Source organism: Marmota monax, unplaced genomic scaffold (assembly GCF_021218885.2).
Source record: "Marmota monax isolate L192 unplaced genomic scaffold, Marmota_monax_Labrador192_F-V1.1 WCK01_AAM20220418_F8-fsc00030, whole genome shotgun sequence".
In the NCBI taxonomy this organism is placed as follows: Eukaryota; Metazoa; Chordata; class Mammalia; order Rodentia; family Sciuridae; genus Marmota; species Marmota monax.
The window spans coordinates 15158636-15178361 of record NW_026691988.1 but is presented as its reverse complement, the minus strand read 5'-3'; the positions used below and the strand labels follow the sequence as shown (position 1 = coordinate 15178361).

The 19726-nt window shown below is 37.7% G+C and overlaps 1 protein-coding gene across 7 annotated transcripts in view; it reads right to left on the bottom strand.

Annotated features, from left to right (window-relative positions):
- Utrn (utrophin) overlaps nucleotides 1-19726 on the bottom strand; it is a 513444-nt gene that overhangs the window by 353784 nt on the left and 139934 nt on the right. For all 7 annotated transcript variants that reach the window (XM_046450838.2, XM_046450847.2, XM_046450858.2 and 4 more), the window contains 7 exons: nucleotides 18102-18221; nucleotides 15021-15122; nucleotides 12295-12402; nucleotides 11360-11539; nucleotides 10384-10553; nucleotides 5617-5740; nucleotides 3929-4016 (listed from right to left, as the gene is read on the bottom strand). In XM_046450838.2, the coding sequence (XP_046306794.1) occupies nucleotides 3929-4016; nucleotides 5617-5740; nucleotides 10384-10553; nucleotides 11360-11539; nucleotides 12295-12402; nucleotides 15021-15122; nucleotides 18102-18221 (892 nt within the window). The remainder of the gene's footprint in view (nucleotides 1-3928; nucleotides 4017-5616; nucleotides 5741-10383; nucleotides 10554-11359; nucleotides 11540-12294; nucleotides 12403-15020; nucleotides 15123-18101; nucleotides 18222-19726) is intronic.

The following is a 19726-nucleotide window of genomic DNA, read 5'->3' as shown; positions in this document are numbered from 1 at the left end:
AGAAATCAGGTAAGAGGTACTCACTGCAGGTACCAGGGCAGCTAAAGAAACTTCTTGAGTTATTGATTCACAGTCTCTCATGACCCCCCTTCATTTCATCCCTTCAAACCAGTTGTTAAAGGTGAAATCTCCACTTCTCTATGTTTGAGACATTGCTGGCTAAAATGACATCAAGTAATGACTACAACACAATTTGCATCCTAAAAAAGGAAATAATTATTTTTGCTCCGAGAGACCCAACTGTAAGTTTTCTATTTCTACAGAACACGCAAAACTTAGAATATGACTAGTTGAAAGTCAAAATCAGTAATGATTAATAAAAGCACCTCATTTTAATTATGTAAAAGGGACAAAATATAACACATTCCTGCCACTTCCTCTCACTTCACTTGACGCTTTTCGACCTACCACTATTGAAATCAAGGGAAAAGTTGACAAAGCAAAAAACCACCATCAAAGTTCATAGGTTTTTATACTTAGCCAGCCATAATTAGTGTTGATTCATAAAGTCACAATATATAAGTCCCAACTGTGACAGTAGTTGACAATCCCCAGGAATAAGATAAGCTAAACCAAGAAAATCTGGTATATCAACTGGAAAGGTCAAACAAATTTAATTATTTCATTTTTTTTAAACATGCTATGCTCTATGGGACATCTCAAAACTTAAGTCAATGCATTATTAGGCAGAGAAGTCCTATCAGACTTGGTAGTGTTGGGTTTTTTGACAGAACTGGTTTTAGGAAAACAGTGACATGATTATTTAAGCATCTGTTTTACAGAAGAATTTCATTTGCTTTTCTACCAGAACTGAGTCATTTATCTGCATCCACACCTAGGCAGAAGTTGGCCATATTTCATTCTGTAAAAAAATTCCTCTACATTCATTATGCATATTCTAAAATTTGTTTCAAACTCTTGGGAGGGACAAGTGAAGAATCACCCAATAGTGCTTTCACATCTGTTCAACATTCCTGGCATTAAAACAGCAACAGGAGTAACAGCACTGAACACTTGTAGGAAAGTAACATGTGTTACTGAAAATTCAGAATAATGGATAAAATGGTGGGAGACAGAAAAATATCCCTTTTCTTCCCTCTTTAACCAAAGGCAGAAACTGCCCACCAAAGTGAGAAAACTGTACCAACAACACATCTTCTCAGATCAATGTCCCTATTTCCTATCTTCAGGGCTCATCCTAAAAAATTTTAATAACAGATAAGTCTTTTCTAGAAAAAATAAAATTACTGCTGTCTATTGAAAGCACTCCTAGTTCTACTAAAGCTTTAAAAAAGTGAAAATATAAAAAACTTCCTAAGAAACTGAACAAGTACATATGTTAGGTCACAAAATCCATTCCTTAATAAAGCCTCACACCCTACACCCCACCACGTGGCACTTGACCTTTGTGAGTAGCGCTTTCACGTAAATTCAATTTCCAGAGTGTGTATTTTTAGGAGCTGCCTATTCACAGATTTTATTGAACAAAAGCTAAGTCAGCTAACGAAATCTTTGACTTGTTAGACACAGAAGCAAAGAAATAAGTGTTCCCTGACCTTCTCAAAGTCAAGAAATTAGAAAAAGAAAGGAGAATTCAAGTTTACCAAGCCCTCAATTCACTGCTGTCCCCACTATAACCTGACACCTCTCACCAACTTCTCACCCAGGCAGTCTTCCCTCTGGATCCTCACTAATTCTGCCTCTGCCCATCGACTAAACGCTAACCTAGGTGGGGGGTAATCTCAGTGGGCAAACTCATGAAGCTACCCGACCTTCACACCAGACACACACAGTCCCAAGGCACAGTGTTGAGGTACAAGTAAAGAATGTAAAACAGAAATGGACATGAATTCAACACCCAGCTGTCTATTATGATTGCAAGAATCAGCATCTCAAGGGAAATTATGGTCTGCTTGTGTCTCTGGATCTTCAAGAAAGTATCTGAAGGGGTAATCTCCAGGTAGGATGCCCACACATGGGATAACTAAGACAATCTGCTAGGGTGGATTTTGAAAGAACATACAACACTATTTATCTTTTTTCCTTTTTTTTTTTTTTTTTTTGGTACTGGAGATTGAACCCAGGGGATGATAAACCACATCCCAGCCCCTCATCCCTATTTTTCCTATGTTTTTAAAATTTCTTTTAAATATTTTTTCTAGATATTGATGGACCTTCATTTTTTTCATTTATTTATATATAGTGCTGAGAATCTAACCTAGTGCCTCACATATGCTAGGCAAGTCCTCTACCTCCGAGCTACAACTCCAGCAACATGCTTTTGTTTGTTTGTTTTTGTTTTTGTTTTGTTTTGTTTTGTTTTTGAGAAAGGGTCCCATTAAGTTGCTTAGGGTCTCAATAAATTACTGAGGCTGGCTTCCTGCCTTAGCCTCCCAAGTTGCTGGGATTACAGGCATGACCCACTGCAAATGATGGTGGAATGTGATGGATGTTATCATCTTAACAGGTATGAAGATATGAATTGGTGTGAATATACTCTGTATACAACCAGAGATGAAAAATTGTGCTCTATATGTGTAATAAGAATTGTAATTCATTCCACTGTCATATATAAATTTAAAAAAATTTTAAAAAAAGATATTAAACTTTGGTAATTATATGGATTGACAATGACACATTTGCAAAATTTAGAAATAAATAAATATATATGGGACACATGTGTGGATATATGCTACATATTTTGCGTTTATCTTTGTGTATAAATCTCATATATACCAGATAGATAGATAAATAGATAGATAAAATAAACTGACATACTTTCTTAAAGACTGGTGGCAAAATAGTGTAAGGTTCAAAAAAAAAAAAAAAAATAAGAGCAGAGTTGTTTCAGAGGGCATGATGGGGAGGTCAGATTGATTCATCCAAAAGGGACATGAGATCACTTTCTGGAGTGATTTGGCACATGTTAAGTTACACAGGGTATTTTTGTCAAAGCAGCACAACTAGGTCTCATATACTTCAGTGTAATCAAATTTCACTTATAAAAAAAAAAAAACCTACAAAAAATAATAATACTCAAAAGGACAAAGAGTGGCAAAGGTACAGAGAATTCCAGAATGGCAGATCATCACTAATTTTCAAAGTGGGTAGCTTGTACAAAGAGGTTCACTACACTATTCTATTTGCTTTGAATATGCTTACAATTTTCATAATAAAAAGTTAAAACCAAAGATTAGAAACCACTGCTTTGAGATTTTTGTCAAACTAGTATTCCCAATTCTGCATTGGTGTCTCAGTGTTGGTCAGGGAGAGCGACAGCAGACCCAGAGCACTGACCACTCTTAGAGGAAGGAGTAGGGTGTACAAGAAACATCCCTCAAAGTTAGACCGAAGACAGAACCATATGCTAAACTGCACAGAGAAAAAAAAAATACACTAATCTTTTTTTTTTAAAGTTCTTTAGTTCAAGTAAAAGCTTCAAATACAAGCAACATCATATTTTACTATTAAAAACATCCCTAGAGCAAAATAATATAATGCACTGAAAGTGATCAAAAACTCAAATACCACTATGGGTTTAACTTAATGTAACTTCATCTGCCAAGTGTTGTCAAAGTAAAGTTTCCTTTTGCTACGCTCCTGTGAAAAAAATGGTCAATACAGAACCCCAAAGGATGAGGTTTTAAAATTGTCCACTGGACATTAGTTATCCTGCTGAGGTTTCACTTTTAGTTCCTTGACCCCATAAAAGAAGAATGACTTTGCTTTTATCTCCTTTTGCTAATTAACTTCCCTATAAAATTTATTTTAAAAGATTCTGCTATCTAAAAAAAAAAAAAAATTGAAAAATAATTTTTCTAACAAATAAAAGAGAGTAGAGTGTTATTTGTTGGATATGTCAAACCGCAATATTATTCAATGTCACCATCTGAAATAATCTGGGAGAAAAAAAAATCAAGAGTCTCACCTTTTCCCATTTGTTCCAAAAGGATTTGTCCAGTTCGGTTTAATTCATCCAGCTGGGGGCGTCTTTCTGTATGTTCTTTTTCTAATCCCTGGAGAAAAAGTTCCAATATAAGAACAGTGTAAACTTTCTTCTCAATAAAATGCTGATTCTACTTTAAATTTTTATGTTTAATGTTCCTCTCAAATTTTCTTTAAGCATTTCAAAGTTTACAAAAAAAAAAAAAAAAAAAATATATATATATATATATATATATATATATATATATATATATATACACACAATTCCAGGCTACGCTCCAGTACCCCAAAAATGAATAAATATGAAAAGATAAATTTAAACAATAATGACAGCAACTAAAAACTTCAGCTTCTTCTATAAGAAAGTATGCACACTATAATGATGAGTTTCTATCAAGAAGAAATAAGTTAAATTACTGTTTTAGATTCAGGGTACTATTCACATAGTCTGAGAATTCCACACCATAAAAATAATGGTTTGAATCCAAAGAACTGAATGAGCTATGACAGACATCACAGAGAAAAAATGATAACTACAAGAAAAAGGGAAATATTTGGAGGTTCAGTGTTATTCTTTGGTTGTTTTTATATTTCTAAAGTCTAATGCTAACTTCAACCGCAAGCATTTTTCATATATTATTTTTAAGAATGAAAATATTATTTAAAACCCAAACTAAAGCAATTTTGTTCTTCAGATTTAAAGTGTAGTTCATAATTTTCTTAAGGTCATCCATCAGGATCTGTGGAAGATTGGATCCAGGACACCCCTGCAGACACCAAAATCTGAGGATATTCAGTCCCTTATACAAAATGGCGTAGTAGGCACATTAACCCAAGAAATCCTCTGGTGTACTTTAAATCATCTCTAAATTACTTATAATATCTAGTACAGTGTAAATGTTACATAAATAGATGTTATCGTGTATTTGGGGGGGGTGAATATGACAAGGAAATAAGTCTGTATGAGATCAGTACAAAGGCCACCATCCTAGGTATAACGGTATAGTACAAGAATAAGACAGGAAGTAAGTAAGGAGTGCTAGAGAGGCTGAGGGTGCATGAGATGGGATAGTGGGAGGCTACAGAACAGCTGCATGTGTCCACACATGGCTTCCTTCTCCTCGACTCAGCTAAGTGTTCAGTGCACAACAAATTTCAGTTTTACTTTATGGAACTTTCTGGAAAATTTTTTCCCCCATATTTTCAATTCACAGTTGGTGAAGTCTACACATGTGGAATCTATGGATATAAACTTTATCTAATTTTTGAAGTATTTCTTCTTTAAAGAGAACATACTGAAGACATTTTGAGATCTGAAATAGTTTACTGTATTCAGAAGGCCAAACATCTTTGAAATAACACAAAGTCATAAATTATAATTCAAGTAGATCGAAACAGGTTTAAAATAGTAATGAAAACTGGATCATAACCTTAGGAAGCATGGCCCATGCAGACCTGAACAATTGCAGAAGAGAAAAACAGAAAAAAATCCTTCACCACAGGGAATCCTCCAAGAGCCAGGACAAAAGTTTTCAAAATCTCCTACGATGTTCTAGAAGCTACCTTATGGCTGCATTTATCCCACTGGATCCCATCACATTCTTATGCCAACAGCAAATCCAGCCTGATGAAATATTTTACTCAGTATAGTATTTTTGTTTTATTTTTTACCTTCAACTTCTTTTTCATTTCTGAAGTCTCTTGCATCTTCTTATACTCTTTTATCTCTGAACTCTGAATGGCAGTCTTTGATTTCAGAATCCAGTTCATCAGCTCTGCACTTACAGCATCAAACCTGAGTTAAGATTCAGATATCACCACCTCTCATTTTGTTTTCCTGTTTCACTTGGTTCAAGAAAGAACAATTCAAATGCCCATTGGGTCTATGTTTTCCAACAACGCTCCCAAATAGTAACCCAGAAATATAGTAACCACACTAAGATCATACATGGATAATTAAGAGTATGAACTGAATAATAATACTGTAGTATTAATAAATAAATAACAAATTACAATTTTTTAGCTTTGGAAGGAACCCCTTGTATTTTTATATACTCTTAAAGATAATAAGAACTACATTTGGTTAGATAGTAACAGAAGAAATCAAGTACAAACATTACTAAATTTAATGCCTTTTTTGTTCCATACATAATTATCAAGTGCAACTACATGCCAGGCACAGGCATGGGCTGTGATATCAAGAAGAATGAGACACACAAACCTCAGCCCTCAAGAAGCCTCCAGTCACTAGCAAGCAAGAGCAATAACAAAAGAATCTGCTAGATTCTACTTCCAGGAATTCACAGGAATGGCTCTTAATCCAATGGGGAAGGGATGGCCTTCCAGTGTAGAACAATGGCTATACTTAGCAGTTTTCCTTACAAAAAACAAGGGAGGGAGGGAGAGAAGGATGGATAGATGGATGGGAACGTCATATTTTACAATCTCCAAATTGTTATGTGTGTTTGGATAGCAAGCACCTGCAGGTAAGGGTAATGGACAAGGTGGCCAAGGATCCCAGGGACCAGTTAATGGAAGGTTCTGCAGGAGACATTAAGGAATTCTGACTTAACCAAAGAACAATTAAGAGTGAGTGGAAGACTTTAAAATGGAACTGATTTAATTCTATTCATACTTTTGTGTTCACTGGGGAGACAGAATTAAAGAGAGGCAAGTGCAGAGAAAAGCCCAGAACTAAGACAGTGACAGCGGAAAAGAGGAAAGTAGACAATCGGAAGAGGTACTGCAAAGGCAGGTCAACAGTACCACAAGGAGGAACAAGAGAAATAGCCACTGACTGCTGGCCAGAGACCAGGCCCTTGGCTGAGTGCTGTGGTTTAGCTATGAGGTATCCCCCAGAGTTCATGTGTGAGATGATTCAAGAAGCTTAGAGGAAACACGATTGGGTTATGAAAGCTTTAACCTAATCCGTGCATTAATCCTCTGATAGGGATTAACTGGGTGGCAACTGTAGTCAGGTAGGGTGTGGCCAGAGGAGATGGGTCTTCGGAAGCATGGCTTTTGTGTTATATTTTGTCCTGCCCGAGTGGAACAATCTCTCTCTCTCTCTCTCTCTCTCTCTCTCTCTCTCTCTCTCTCTCTCTCTCTCTCTCTCCCTCCCTCCCTCCCTCCCTCCCTCTCGTTCCATGTTCTGAGCTGCTTTCCTGCACTCTTCCACCATGTCATTCTGCCACACCTCAGGCCCAGACCAAAGGAGTTAGCCATCTATGGACTGACACTGCTAAAACTGTGAGCCCCCAAATAAACCTTTCCTCCTCTAACTGTTCTTGTCAGGCTTTTGACAAGAACCAGCTGACTAAAACACTTAGCATTTGATGCGTATTACTAACTCTAAGAATCACAATTGCCCTATGAAGTGTATTCCATTGAAGTATGTTCAACTGAGCTCACGGAACTTTACAGTAATTGTGCCACACAAATAAGTGGCGGGGCTGGGCTTCAATCGAGGCAGCCCAACCTCCTGCCCATAGTGTTCTCAGTACTTTAAGCAGCAGCTGGGATTCTCACCTTGGTTCCTTTGGGAAATTTCTCTTGATGTGTTTCTAATGAGTAATGAATAAACTGACCTTTTTCCAAGATAGGTTTTCCTGTAATGTGTGATAAAACAAAAATTCCAAGACGTTTAAATTTAATTACAAAGACTAGAGGATGAAGGGGGAAGAGATAAGGGAAGCTAATCAGTTAACAGTTACCAACCAAAACTAACAAAAGACTGTTCCACATTCCTGAATGTAAGTTAAAACCTTGACTGAACACCCCTGGTGGCTGACCCCCTAAGCACCATCACCCCTGTTGACACATGAACTTTCCAGACTACTAACACCAATCAATCCTGAAGCAAGATATGGACTGTCCTCCTCTCCCCAAACTTTCCCTGCTTGGCACTAACTTCCCCTCTTATCTATAGTTAATTAAGTTCAATGCAAACAATTTATACTTCCCCAAATTTTTATTATACAATTGCTCTTGGCTCATAAGTTCAGCAGATATATTTCCATCTAGTCCTGCTGCTGGAAGATTTGGAACTTGTCCAGGACCTGGTCCTTTCTTGCCAGCATCTGTAACTACAAATTAAACCCCTTTTAGTTCAGAGAATTCTGGGTCTCAAGAGTTTGGGGTGGTCATACAGAAGGTATTTTATGATGCTCTGGGTAAACACCCAGAGGCCAAGGTGTCTGCACAAACAGGAGACTCCTCCTGTCATCCCACCTCTCTCTTTCAGAAAAGAGGAAGGCCATCCAAAGATCACATGTGTGAAATGACCTTGGAGACTCGGTATACTTCTGTACTCCAAGTGAACAAAAGTGGTACAATGATCTCAGGTCACAGAAACAGATATCCAGATTGTAGGAAACAACTGTCCAGCCATGCCCAGAGCAGGCAAAAACACCACCACCAGTGACATCATGAGAAGAGAAGGAATCAGTTATTTACGGTTCTCAGCTGCTCAGGCAGGTCACCTTAAGACAAGTAAACAGTGGCATCCAGAGCAGAATGAACATCTGAAGGATCTGGAAACCATGTCACACTAGGAATACTTACAGGCACTCTGGCCTTTAGGACAGTGAGAACTGGACTATGAAAGCTGTCTTCAAATTCTGAAGAGGAACTATGTAACTCCATACTGCTCCAGAAAGAAGAGCAACAACTCATGGATAGATTAGAGGGGGCAGACTATGGGTGCAGAAATAACATTTCTAATAATGATATTTAACCACCTTCTACTCTAATGAACTACCCAGTGCTTAAGTCTCTAATTGTCTAGGAATTAACTGAAGTAATGTCTGCGATAATCCAATCATGGGCTGGATAACTGTGGTCCTCAGAGTTGGTTGCTTATTATCCTCTCTTGTAGACCTCTCCCTTACTGCCTGAATCCCCCAGAAGCCAAACTACAGAGACTGAACAAAACAAACCATCTCGACCTCCCACATGCGCATGGCAAAAACAAGTGGTAGAGCGCTTGCCTAGCATGGGTGAGGCACTAGGTTCAATCCTCAGCACCACATAAAAAACAAACAAATAAAAAATAAAGGTTAAATTCTTAAAAAAAAAAAAAAAAAAAAAACCCACACAAACAAGTGGGTGAATTCTGGGCAGTGATACCAGGGGAGTCTCTTGCTGAGAAGACAGGGCTGCAGGTGAAAAACTGGCAGAGAGTAAGGTGGAGGCGTATCAAAGTACACTCTCCTGTTAAAATTGCCCTGCTTCTGTTTTTCTTGTAAGGACCTCACTGTTTAACCACTTTGGGTACATTCTCTGTTTCTAGCCCAGAAAGCTCCGAATACACTACAGACGTGTTTAAAATTCAACTTTCACAGCGACACATCTAGTCTTTCCCAACCTTCCATCCTTTCAAATGCACAAAGTCAGCACTGAGAGATGCGCTGTCAGATACACCTGGCAGCTAATAGGCACTCAGGAGACGTAGGATCTGTGCCAGATCATCTTCCACCTGGCTGCCTTGGCTCCAAGAGTAAAGGTGACACAGCTGCTGCTTACAACTCAGAGATACAGTGGTCCTCCAAGAAAAGGCTACTAGGAGGCAGGATTACGATCAAAATGAAAATCATCTGATAAAATTGAAATCCTGCTTTGTCTCAAAAAAACTTAATTAGAAAAAGCAATATCACTTTCATTTGGGTCTCAAATCCCTGCCCATTTAATCAAGACCTGAGGTCCTACTGTAAATGGAGCATAACAGTGCCCATCAAAGGTCACTTTGAGGATGCACCACTATGGTGCATGTAAGATAGAGTGCCTGGAATACAGTAGGGCTGAACAGAAATCTGACATCAGCAGGAGTTCAACAGATGTCTGCTGTGAGCGTTCTTCTTACAAAGACCCTGAGTTTTCTTTTGAATCAGTAAAGCAAAAAGAAACATTTCACAACAAAGGTGAACCTTGATACCAAACAGGAAGAATCTGTTAATGAATCTGACAAAGGAATTAACCAAGGAAACATGAAAAAAGAATGAGGAAGAAAAAGGTGACACTAAAAAGGAGTTGTTTGCCTGATAGAAATCATTTTTAATGGTGAGTAGAGGGAGATTGACAAAGAATAAAGAACCTATCTAAAGGAAAACCGTCCAAGTTGTAAATTGTGAAAGAAAGAATAAACGAAGAGCTGTGAACGATCATTTCATTCCAAGGTAAAGGATGGGAAAGGAAAACAGGGAGTTTCTCCACAGAGTTTGGCAAATTAAACATGAGATAAATAAAACCATCCAGCACAATGGAGATGCTTAGCTAGTGTGAAGCAGAATATTCAAATGACTCAAAGGCACTTCAGACTTGAATTTCCATAATAATAATTATGTCACAATTTGCACTTCATTAGTGATTAGTACAAAATAAGTGTCAACTGTCAAATGCACTGTGTACAACACTGGGTCTAGGGAATTTCTCTGCTCTCACGTTTTCTTAGCTTCAATGTCCACGTGGACCTGTCTCTTCTTTGGGGGAGGAGGTGGCGGCAGTTCCTGCTTAGACTTTTTGGTAGTTACTTGTTCTCTTACACGAACCGTCTCCAAAAGATCCTTCTGAGGAATCTGGGACATCCCCAGCTTTGCTACAGCCTGAGTCACCTGAGATAAAAATCACACAAATTTGAATTTTGTATAAAGAGCTTTTTTGAGATATAAATAACATATCATGAAATTTTCCCTTTGAAAAGTGTATAATTCAGTAGTTATTAGTATATTCGCAGAGCTTTGCTAACCCTCCAAAAGAAACTTTCTCTCTCTTAAGAGCAACTTTGCAAACTCTATCCCCCAACCTTGGCAACTAGCTATCTGCCTTCTGTCTCAAAGGATTCATCTGTTCTGGACATTTGAAACAAATGGAATCAGAGGGCATATAATCTGGCATTTGGCTTCTTTTACCTAGCATGTTTTCATGATTCATCCCTAACTGCAGCACAGGTTAACACTTTATTATTTTTTACGGCGAAGTAAAACTGCATTGCCTGGCTACACCATGTTTTATTCATCCATTCATCCATAGATGGATATTTGGGTTGTTCCACTTTTTTACTGTTATTAATAATGTTGCTATAAACATTTATGTATATACCAAAGTCTTATTTCAATTCACAAAATATCTTTAGATTAATAAGATTACTTGAGATTTAAAATTTTAAGATTATATGCTGGATATATGTCTTAAGTGTTATTAATTACTGCAGATTGAACTACTGAATATTAAGTTTTTGGAAAATCTATTAAAATTTATATTAGAGAATGGAAGAAGATTTCCACATTATCAATTACTCATCAGAGAGGAATCAACTTTTAGTTCACCAACAAGTCTTTCATTTCATAAAAGCCCAAACCGACCTGAACATTTAAATTTTTACTTCCTGGTACAACATTCTCTCCAAATCAAAAGGTACCTGGTTAGAGGAATCTTCTAGTCTCTGAACCAAAGAATCCCATCTCTGAGTCAGCTCCTCCGAGTCACTGTTCATCTTCTCAGATGCCTTGGGATTATCAAGTAACTGACCCACATCCTGGCCAATCTCACTCAGCTGATCCAATGTTTGGCGTTTCATTTCCATATCTTCCTTCAAAATCTAGGATTTCAGATACTTATTAGACAATTCTCTCTCAACAGGATTCTGTCTTCCTATTCCCCAATCAGGAAATTTGAACATGTTCATTTTTTCGTTAAATTTAAAAGGAACGTGATTCACTATACTAAAACATAAGGCTTGTGGTTCCAGATCAATGCATGACAACAGTGTCCTGCAGGGTCCTGAGCTATAATCCGCATTCATTGCATCCTATTAACCATCAACACAGAACACTGACAGAATGCACTTTGCATTGTGAGATAGGGGACATGAGTTTTGGGGGGCCAGGAACAGAATGTTATGGTTTGGATGTGAAATTTCTCCCCAAAAAAGCTCATGATAGACAATGCAGGAAAGTTCAGAGGTAATGTGATTTGAGTATGAGAGCTATAACTTAATCAGTAGATTAATCTATTTGATGGGTTAAAAATTTGAAAAGACTATTGTACTGGGTGATAACTGTAGACAGGTAGGGTGTGGCTGGAAGGAGTAGGTCAATGGGGGCAGGACTTTGGTGACTATATTTTGTCCCTAGACCTCACTCTCTCTGCGGCCAACAGCTTTCCTCCATGATGCGCTTCTGCCGTGATGCTCTGCCTCACCTGGGGCCCAGAGCCAACCATGAACTGAACCTCTGAAATAGCCCAAATGAATTTTTTCTCCTCTAAGTTGTTCTTGTCAGGTGTGGTGTTCACAGTGAGGAAAGCCAAGACGACACAAGCTCACAACTAGACATTGCCAACGACATGACTTACAGCCAGACGTCGAACACTGACGCTTAGCTCCTTCTGGTCTTTGAAGTTGCTTGTCTGGACTTTATTCAAAGCCTCTTCTTTTTCGGTAAGCCAGGCTTTCAACAGGCACTACAAGTAATAACAAAAGTTGGAAAATATCCAAGAAATCATTTGAGAGGTCAGTTCAATCGAGTTACCAAATCTCAAATTTTTATTAGCAGATTCACCCTTACCTGGGTTCTGATAAGGATTTCAAACACCTAAGTCAGAGGCACAAAAATGACCCAGAAAAAGACCTTTCTTTAACAATTTAACATTATCAGCTTTACAAGAGATAAACTTGACATTAACCTGAACCTGGGTAATGATTACAGTAGGATACGTTATGTGGATGTTCTCCAAGGAGCCATGTTGGAAGTTTGGTCTCTAGTGTTTCAAGGTGTGAGATGGTGGAACCACCTCAAGGAGGTGGAGTCTAATGGGAGGTCACTGAGGGTGCTGCCGTCAGAGAGGTGTAGTTCTCATGGGACTCCAATTAATTCCTAAAACAGAACCATTATAAAAGAACAAACTGACCACTCCCTGCTCTCTAGCCTCTTCACCATATATGATCACTGCTTCTCACATGTACCTTCACCATGATGTTACCTGCCACCTGACACTGCCTCTCAAACTGTGAGCTAAATACATTGTTTTCTTCATACATTACCCAGCCTCAGAAATTTTGTTATAGCAACAGAAAACATACTCATATAGTGACTAAACCTAATGCTCAGGGCAGTGGCTGGATACAAAATGCTAAATACAGCTATCCATGTTTCTGAAAGAATCATATGTTATAAATCTAGAGGCAAAGGAAGATTCAAAATGGTCTTGTCCCAGGCCCACAATTTAGAGAGGAAAACAGAGAAGTGAAGTTATATATTCAAGATCAGCTGGCTAGTTAATGGCTGAGCTAGAGTAAGGACCCTCATTCAGAAACCAAGGCTCTTCCCACAATGTCAACCAGAAAAAGTACATTTACATTCAAAGTTCAACAGCAATTATGATTAAAGGAGAAAGTCTGAGGATGGTCCAAAACCAAACTAAAAAATATTTAAAGCTCTTTGGTCAAAAATGCATGTTCTTAAGTAGAAGATGTTAAGCAATGTAAAGAGATAACCTAGAAGAGGAGTGGAAAACAACTGTGGATAATTCTCCCCAAATCTAGCATGGAGTCAGAAACCCCTTCCTGCACAGCAGGGAGCAGGTGCTTTGGTTCTGTGTGTGCAATGGGATCAACACTTCCTCAATTCTTTTATTTATCAATTTTCGATTATTCCTCACCTCCAGGTGAAAGAGAGAGGGAGGAAAGGAAGTAAGAGAAGGAGGGAGGAAAGAATGGAGGGAGGGAGGGAGGAAAAGAGGGAGGAAGGGAATAAAAGGCTAATATGAAAGTAACACCATGATTTTCTCTGGCAATCAAAGTCTCTCGACCGTCATCACTGAAGAAAGAATTAAACCATTCTGTGTAACTCTTCACCCTAAATACAAAGTTCCAAGTAAAAATAAATATTTGTGAAGTACACCATAAATATTTTAGAAAGCAGAATCAGATTCATTATGTGATTCTTAATAGGAAAATTATGACTAAATGAGGGGTAGTGACTAATAATTTATATTTGGACAAATCTTGCAACCTACTTTTTAAGACGTAGGATCTGCCACCATATTTAGTAAACCACAAAACCTCCTGCCCTTGGTTTGGCTTCTCTTTCCCCTCCTGAAGAGAATACACTTGCTTTTTGTGGGTGGAAATGAAATTCATTTGACAGAATTAAAATGGGTATCACAGACGAGGAAACAGAGCACGTGCTTATTTTCTAGACCACAATCATTTGGGAAGAAAAGTTTTGATTTGTGTATTCTGTTTTGAGGGCTGCTTTTCTCGAAGCGCGGAGGAAGGGCAAATGGCCACTATTCTGACTGGAAAATCAGGGTGGCAACTTCGTACCCTCTTTTCATTTGCTGTAGTGAGAACTAGTGAAAAAAACATACTGTTTAACCAAAGGTATTGCTACAAAATATTACCCAGTTAACTTCAGTACTTTTTCTAGTAAAACATCAAGAAAAAAATCTTGTGATTAAAGTTTAGAATACACTGGGCAGACTCATTTATTTGTTATTTACTCAACACAGACTATACTCTAGCAATTGTGTGGATACAAATTCAAACATCATCCAACACAGATCCAATAATGATTATGTTCACCAAATCAGGAATGTACCCTATCAGAATGCTAACATTGTAAAAAAAAAAAAAATGCAAATCTAATAAGTATTATTACAAAGGAGCCATATAACCTGATCTTTATCAATAAGGTGCATGACAGAATGGATAGAAATCTGATTTTTTTTTTTTTTTAAATACAATACTGAAGATTAAACTCTGGGGCACTCCACCACTAAGCAACATACCCAGACCTTTTTATTTATTTATTTTTTTTTTTGTTTTAAGACAGGATCTCACCAAGTTGCCCAGGCTGGCCTTGAACTTGCCATCCTCCCACCTTACCCTCCCAAGTCACTGGGATTATCGGTGTGCTGCACTACATCTGGGAAGAATCTGACTTTTATGATAATGAATAACCACTTGCATGTTTTCCTTTCAAAGAAAAAGAAACAGGACAACTTTATTCTAATGCCATAATAAAAGATGGGTTCCTTTTCACCATCTATTTTGTTGCTAATAGACAGGAGTTTCGTACCTGTTCTTCCAACAGTTCCTGCCATAGGATATGGATTTCTTGTAACCTATTCCAACGCTCTTCGGTCCAACGGCACACGGCTGTCCAACGCTCACCAAGTTTCTAGGGGAGAAAGAAAACCAGCCTCAGTCAACAGAGCCTGAAGAGAGAGCGATCATAATCCTTAGAAAGGTTAATTTCTTTTTTTAAATTTTTTATTTGTTTTAATTAGTTATGCATGACAGTAGAATGTATTTATGCACTTTGATATACATATATGGGGTATAATTTCTCATTTTTCTGATTGTACATGTTGTAGAATCACATTGATCATGCAGTTTATATATATATATATATATAATGTCTGTTTCATTCTACTATCCTTCCTATTCCCACATCCTCTCCCCTCCCCTCCTTTCACTCCCCTCTATCTAATCTAAGGTAACTCTATTCTTCCCTACTGCACCTCCCCCCTTATTAGAGAAAACATTTAGCCTTTGATTTTGGGGGATTGGCTTATGTTGCTTAGCAGGATATTCTCCAACTCCATCCGTTTATCTGCAAATGCCATAATTTAATTATTCTTTAAAGTTGAGTAATATTCCATTATAAAACAAAAGTTGTGCATATTAATTGAGGACCACATGTTTTGATGCATGTATGCACTGTATAATGTTTAAGCCTATCTAACTCATCCATGCATGTTTTACGAGGTACAATGGTATCTGCAATAAACAATCTTACTAATAAATTAATAAATAAATCATAAAAAAGTTACAATTCCATTGCTCTTTGTTACAGAGTAGCAATTTATTTTTTAAAAAGCACCTATTTAAAAGTTGCTTTAAAATAGTACTGACTAATCCTATCAGTGTATAAATACATGAGAAAAAAAACAGTTTCTACAGAATTTAATTATTTCACATTACTAAGCAAGAAGGTAGCACAGCTAGAACTCAATCACGCTGCTTCCATTTCATTGTGGATTTTATGGAAAAAGGTGATATTTTTGCTGGGCATGATGGTGTATTCCTACAATCCCAGCAGCTAGGAAGAGTAAGACAGGGGTATTACAAATTGAAGGCCAGCCTCAGCAACTTACTGAGGCTCTCAGGAACTTAACAAGAACCTGTCTCAAAAGAACTGAGGATGCAGCTCAGTGTTATGTGCCCCTGGGTTCAATATCCATACCAAAAAAAGAATGTGACATTTTTACATATATCTTTTTTTAAATTATTTTTTTTAGAGAGAGAGAGAGACAGACAGACAGAGAGAGAGAATTCTTTAATATTTATTTTTTAGTTATCAGCAGACAAAACATCTTTGTTTGTATGTGGTACTGAGGACCAAATCCGGGCCGCACACATGACAGGCGAGCGCGCTACCACTTGAGCCACATCTCCAGCCCTACATATATCTTCAAAAGAGTAAACATGGTTACTTTATGTACTTCAGTTTTTTTCAGACTATAATGGTTTTCTTAAAAATTTCAGTCTATCAGTTTTATTTCTTTATCTTTTACAATGCCAAGAAAGTTTTCATCTACAGTACCAAAATTATGATAAATGTTTAAACTTATAAAAGCATTCTGAATAAGAGAATTCGTACAAAATAAAATGCTTATTAGATTGTTGGTTTATATCACATAATTCCTAGAAAACTCCACATAAATAAGCAACAGAATCTTACAAGTATAAGCAATACTAAATAAATTTGGTTAATCTATTTTAAAAAGTCCTTAATAATGGTTTTTCCTAAAAAATTTTATTACCACTTTATAAACAATGCTTGACAAATGTTAAAAATTTACATGCTACTTATATGTGAACAAGAGTCAATTTATATTATACTATTTTGATATTTAATTACCAATGTAATCTTTTTATGCAGCAAAGGTAGAGAATGTAGAGCCAGAAGAAAGCCCTCCAGTTTCACGATGGTAACCTATTGTCTATTTAAATTCCAGGAACATTGTAGGGCACGGTGGCACATGCCTATAATTCCAGCTACCCGAGAGGCTGAGGCAGGAGGATCACAAGTTAAAGGCAAATTAGGCAGATCCTAACTCAAAATAAAAAATCAAAAGGGCTAGGGATGTAGCTCAGTGGAGGAGTACCTCTGGGTTCAATTCCCAGCACTGACAAAAAAAAAGAACTGCAAAAATATACTATCACCTCATTGAAAAAGAAGCATTTTATTGGGCCTCCCCAAAATGTTGTTTGCCCTACACACAGATCTATCAAAAAAAAATAAAAATAGGGGATGTTAAATCCTATATAGCTGAGATTCTCGAATTCTAGTATGCATATACAGATTTTTGTACAGTGAACATCCACTGGTCATCTTTTCCCCAGCTCCCTGCAGTGCAAGATTTCAGGTCTGCATGGGGCTGGAATCCATATCTTGAAGCATTCTACAAATTCTTTGAGTATTTCTGATTAAGGTCTGGAGACCACTTGTGATCTGTTCCTGGGCTTCGCAATCTTGTCACTACTATACACAAGGAAGCTGGGCAAGCAGCCCCACCCATTCACCCCACAGGCTGAAGTCAGTACCTAGGCACTCCTGTAAGTCACATGCCATGGCCCCAACTGGGAAGGTCAACCAAAGGCAGGTGCTACGATTTCCTCCAACCCACCACAATTCATGGCAGACATTTAACATTTAGGGATATTAAGGAGGAAGAAACTTAATCTGATCATGCTACATAAGGCAGGTCCTCTGGCAAGTGAGCAGATTAGATTATTAGGGTGATGCCACCATGATTGAATCCTGGTAACTTTATAAGAACAGAAAGAGAGACCACACAGAAAGATACACATGTTCTCCCTCTATAATGTGATTCAGCCAAAGGTCCCTCTCAAGAGCCTATGCCATGCTCTTTGGACTTCCAGCCTCCAAAACTGTGAGTTGAATAAACCTCTTTTCTTCATAAAGTAGTCTGTCTCCAGTGTTTTATTATAATAATGAATAGCTGACTAATACAGTAGTTTTTCTACCCTTTTGGATAAACAATAACTTAAGACTTAAAGCTCAGGAGGAACACAGTTGGGTCTTGGATCATAGATCCTCCAGAACTGCCCTACTTTGCAGGTTTCTTACCTGTAACTGATCTTCCAGAACAGCTGTTGCATTCTCACCACTGTTTTCATCAACAATTACCACCATGTGGGTTAAGGAATTTACTTTCACCTGTTCAGCCTCAAGATCATTTTGCAAACTCTAGAGGAAAAAAAAAAGTAAGATACACTATTATTTCTTGTCTTTCCCACTTACCTATTTAAAATCCACTTAGTTGTCAATAGTAATTAAGCACACCTAATGAAGCGTCATATTTAAATTACTAATCATTACCCTAAGTGTTCCACTAATGAAACAAGGCTGCTATACATCTTTCTGTTTCATTATGAAGCAAAGCAGTCTGAAAACACAATGTCAAAACAGATTGCTAATGGATGTTGTCTCTTCTGTGCCCAGTTCTAGTGGGCACAACAACAGCCAAACAAGCATAAAGGAGTTGAATGTCTAAACCAGGAATTATGACAAAAATGGAGACTTGGTAAATCTAAAAGTCCAGAGCTTAAATACACAGAGTCAAGCTGCTTGATCTAGAGTTGTATGGTATAAACTGAGAGATGAGCAGAGGCTGGATGGTTTGCAGAGGCCATTCTCATCAGCCACGCAAAAAGCAGTTGAGGACATCTGGTCCCTTCCCTTCTTCCCTTTTCCATGGGAAAGCCATGGCCATTAGACCTACAGAGGTGATCTGTGTAAACGCTATCCTTAGTGTTGTCTGGTACCTCTTGAGTAGTGCTAATGTAGCCCCAAAACCTTTAATGAGTTATCTAAGATGGTTCAGGGATCAATAAAATTCTTTAATGTATAGAAAGGGCATTTTACTCTACCTTTTTTTTTTTCTTGGCTGAGATAAAGTTATCTACTCAACTTGTGACCAAATTAAATTGTCCACCAAATTTTGATTCCTCACCCGGTACCTGATGCTTTTCTGGATCATAGAAAAGGCAACAGGGTTTCTTACAATATTAAGTACAAGTGCCTCTCAGGGTTTGCTTCCTCCCCAACACCCTGCATTAACAGCAACACTCTAGGGTTTTTTGTTTTTTTTGTTTTTTGTTTTTTTAAAGAGAGAGAGAGAGAATAAGAGAGAATTTTAATATTTATTTTTAGTTTTCGGCGGACACAACATGTTTGTTTGTATGTGGTGCTAAGGATCGAACTCAGGCCACACGCACTCCAGGCAAGCGTGCTACCGCTTGAGCCACATCCCCAGCCCACTCTAGGGTTCTTAACCATTTATGGGTCTCAAAAGACCCTCCTCAAAAATTACAAAAGTGGCTGGAGTTGTGGCTCAGTGGTAGAGCACTTGCCTAGCATGTGTGAAGCACTGAGTTCAATTCTCAGCACCACATATAAATAAATGAATAAAATAAAGGTCCATCAACAACTAAAATATATATATATATATATATATATATATATATATATATATATATATATATATATTTATGAAAGCTGCACAATTTCTTAAGAACACCACATATACCCTTATAAAGCTGTACATGTGCTTTCCTCTCTGGCCCAGAAAAGTGACATCCCCATGAGCTCCACCCTCTAAGATGCTAAAGAAAAGACAACTCAAAAGTGTCCCAACACTACACTAAAGGTAGAAGGTATCAGCCCCTGGAGAATGCTAAGTGCTGCTCTTT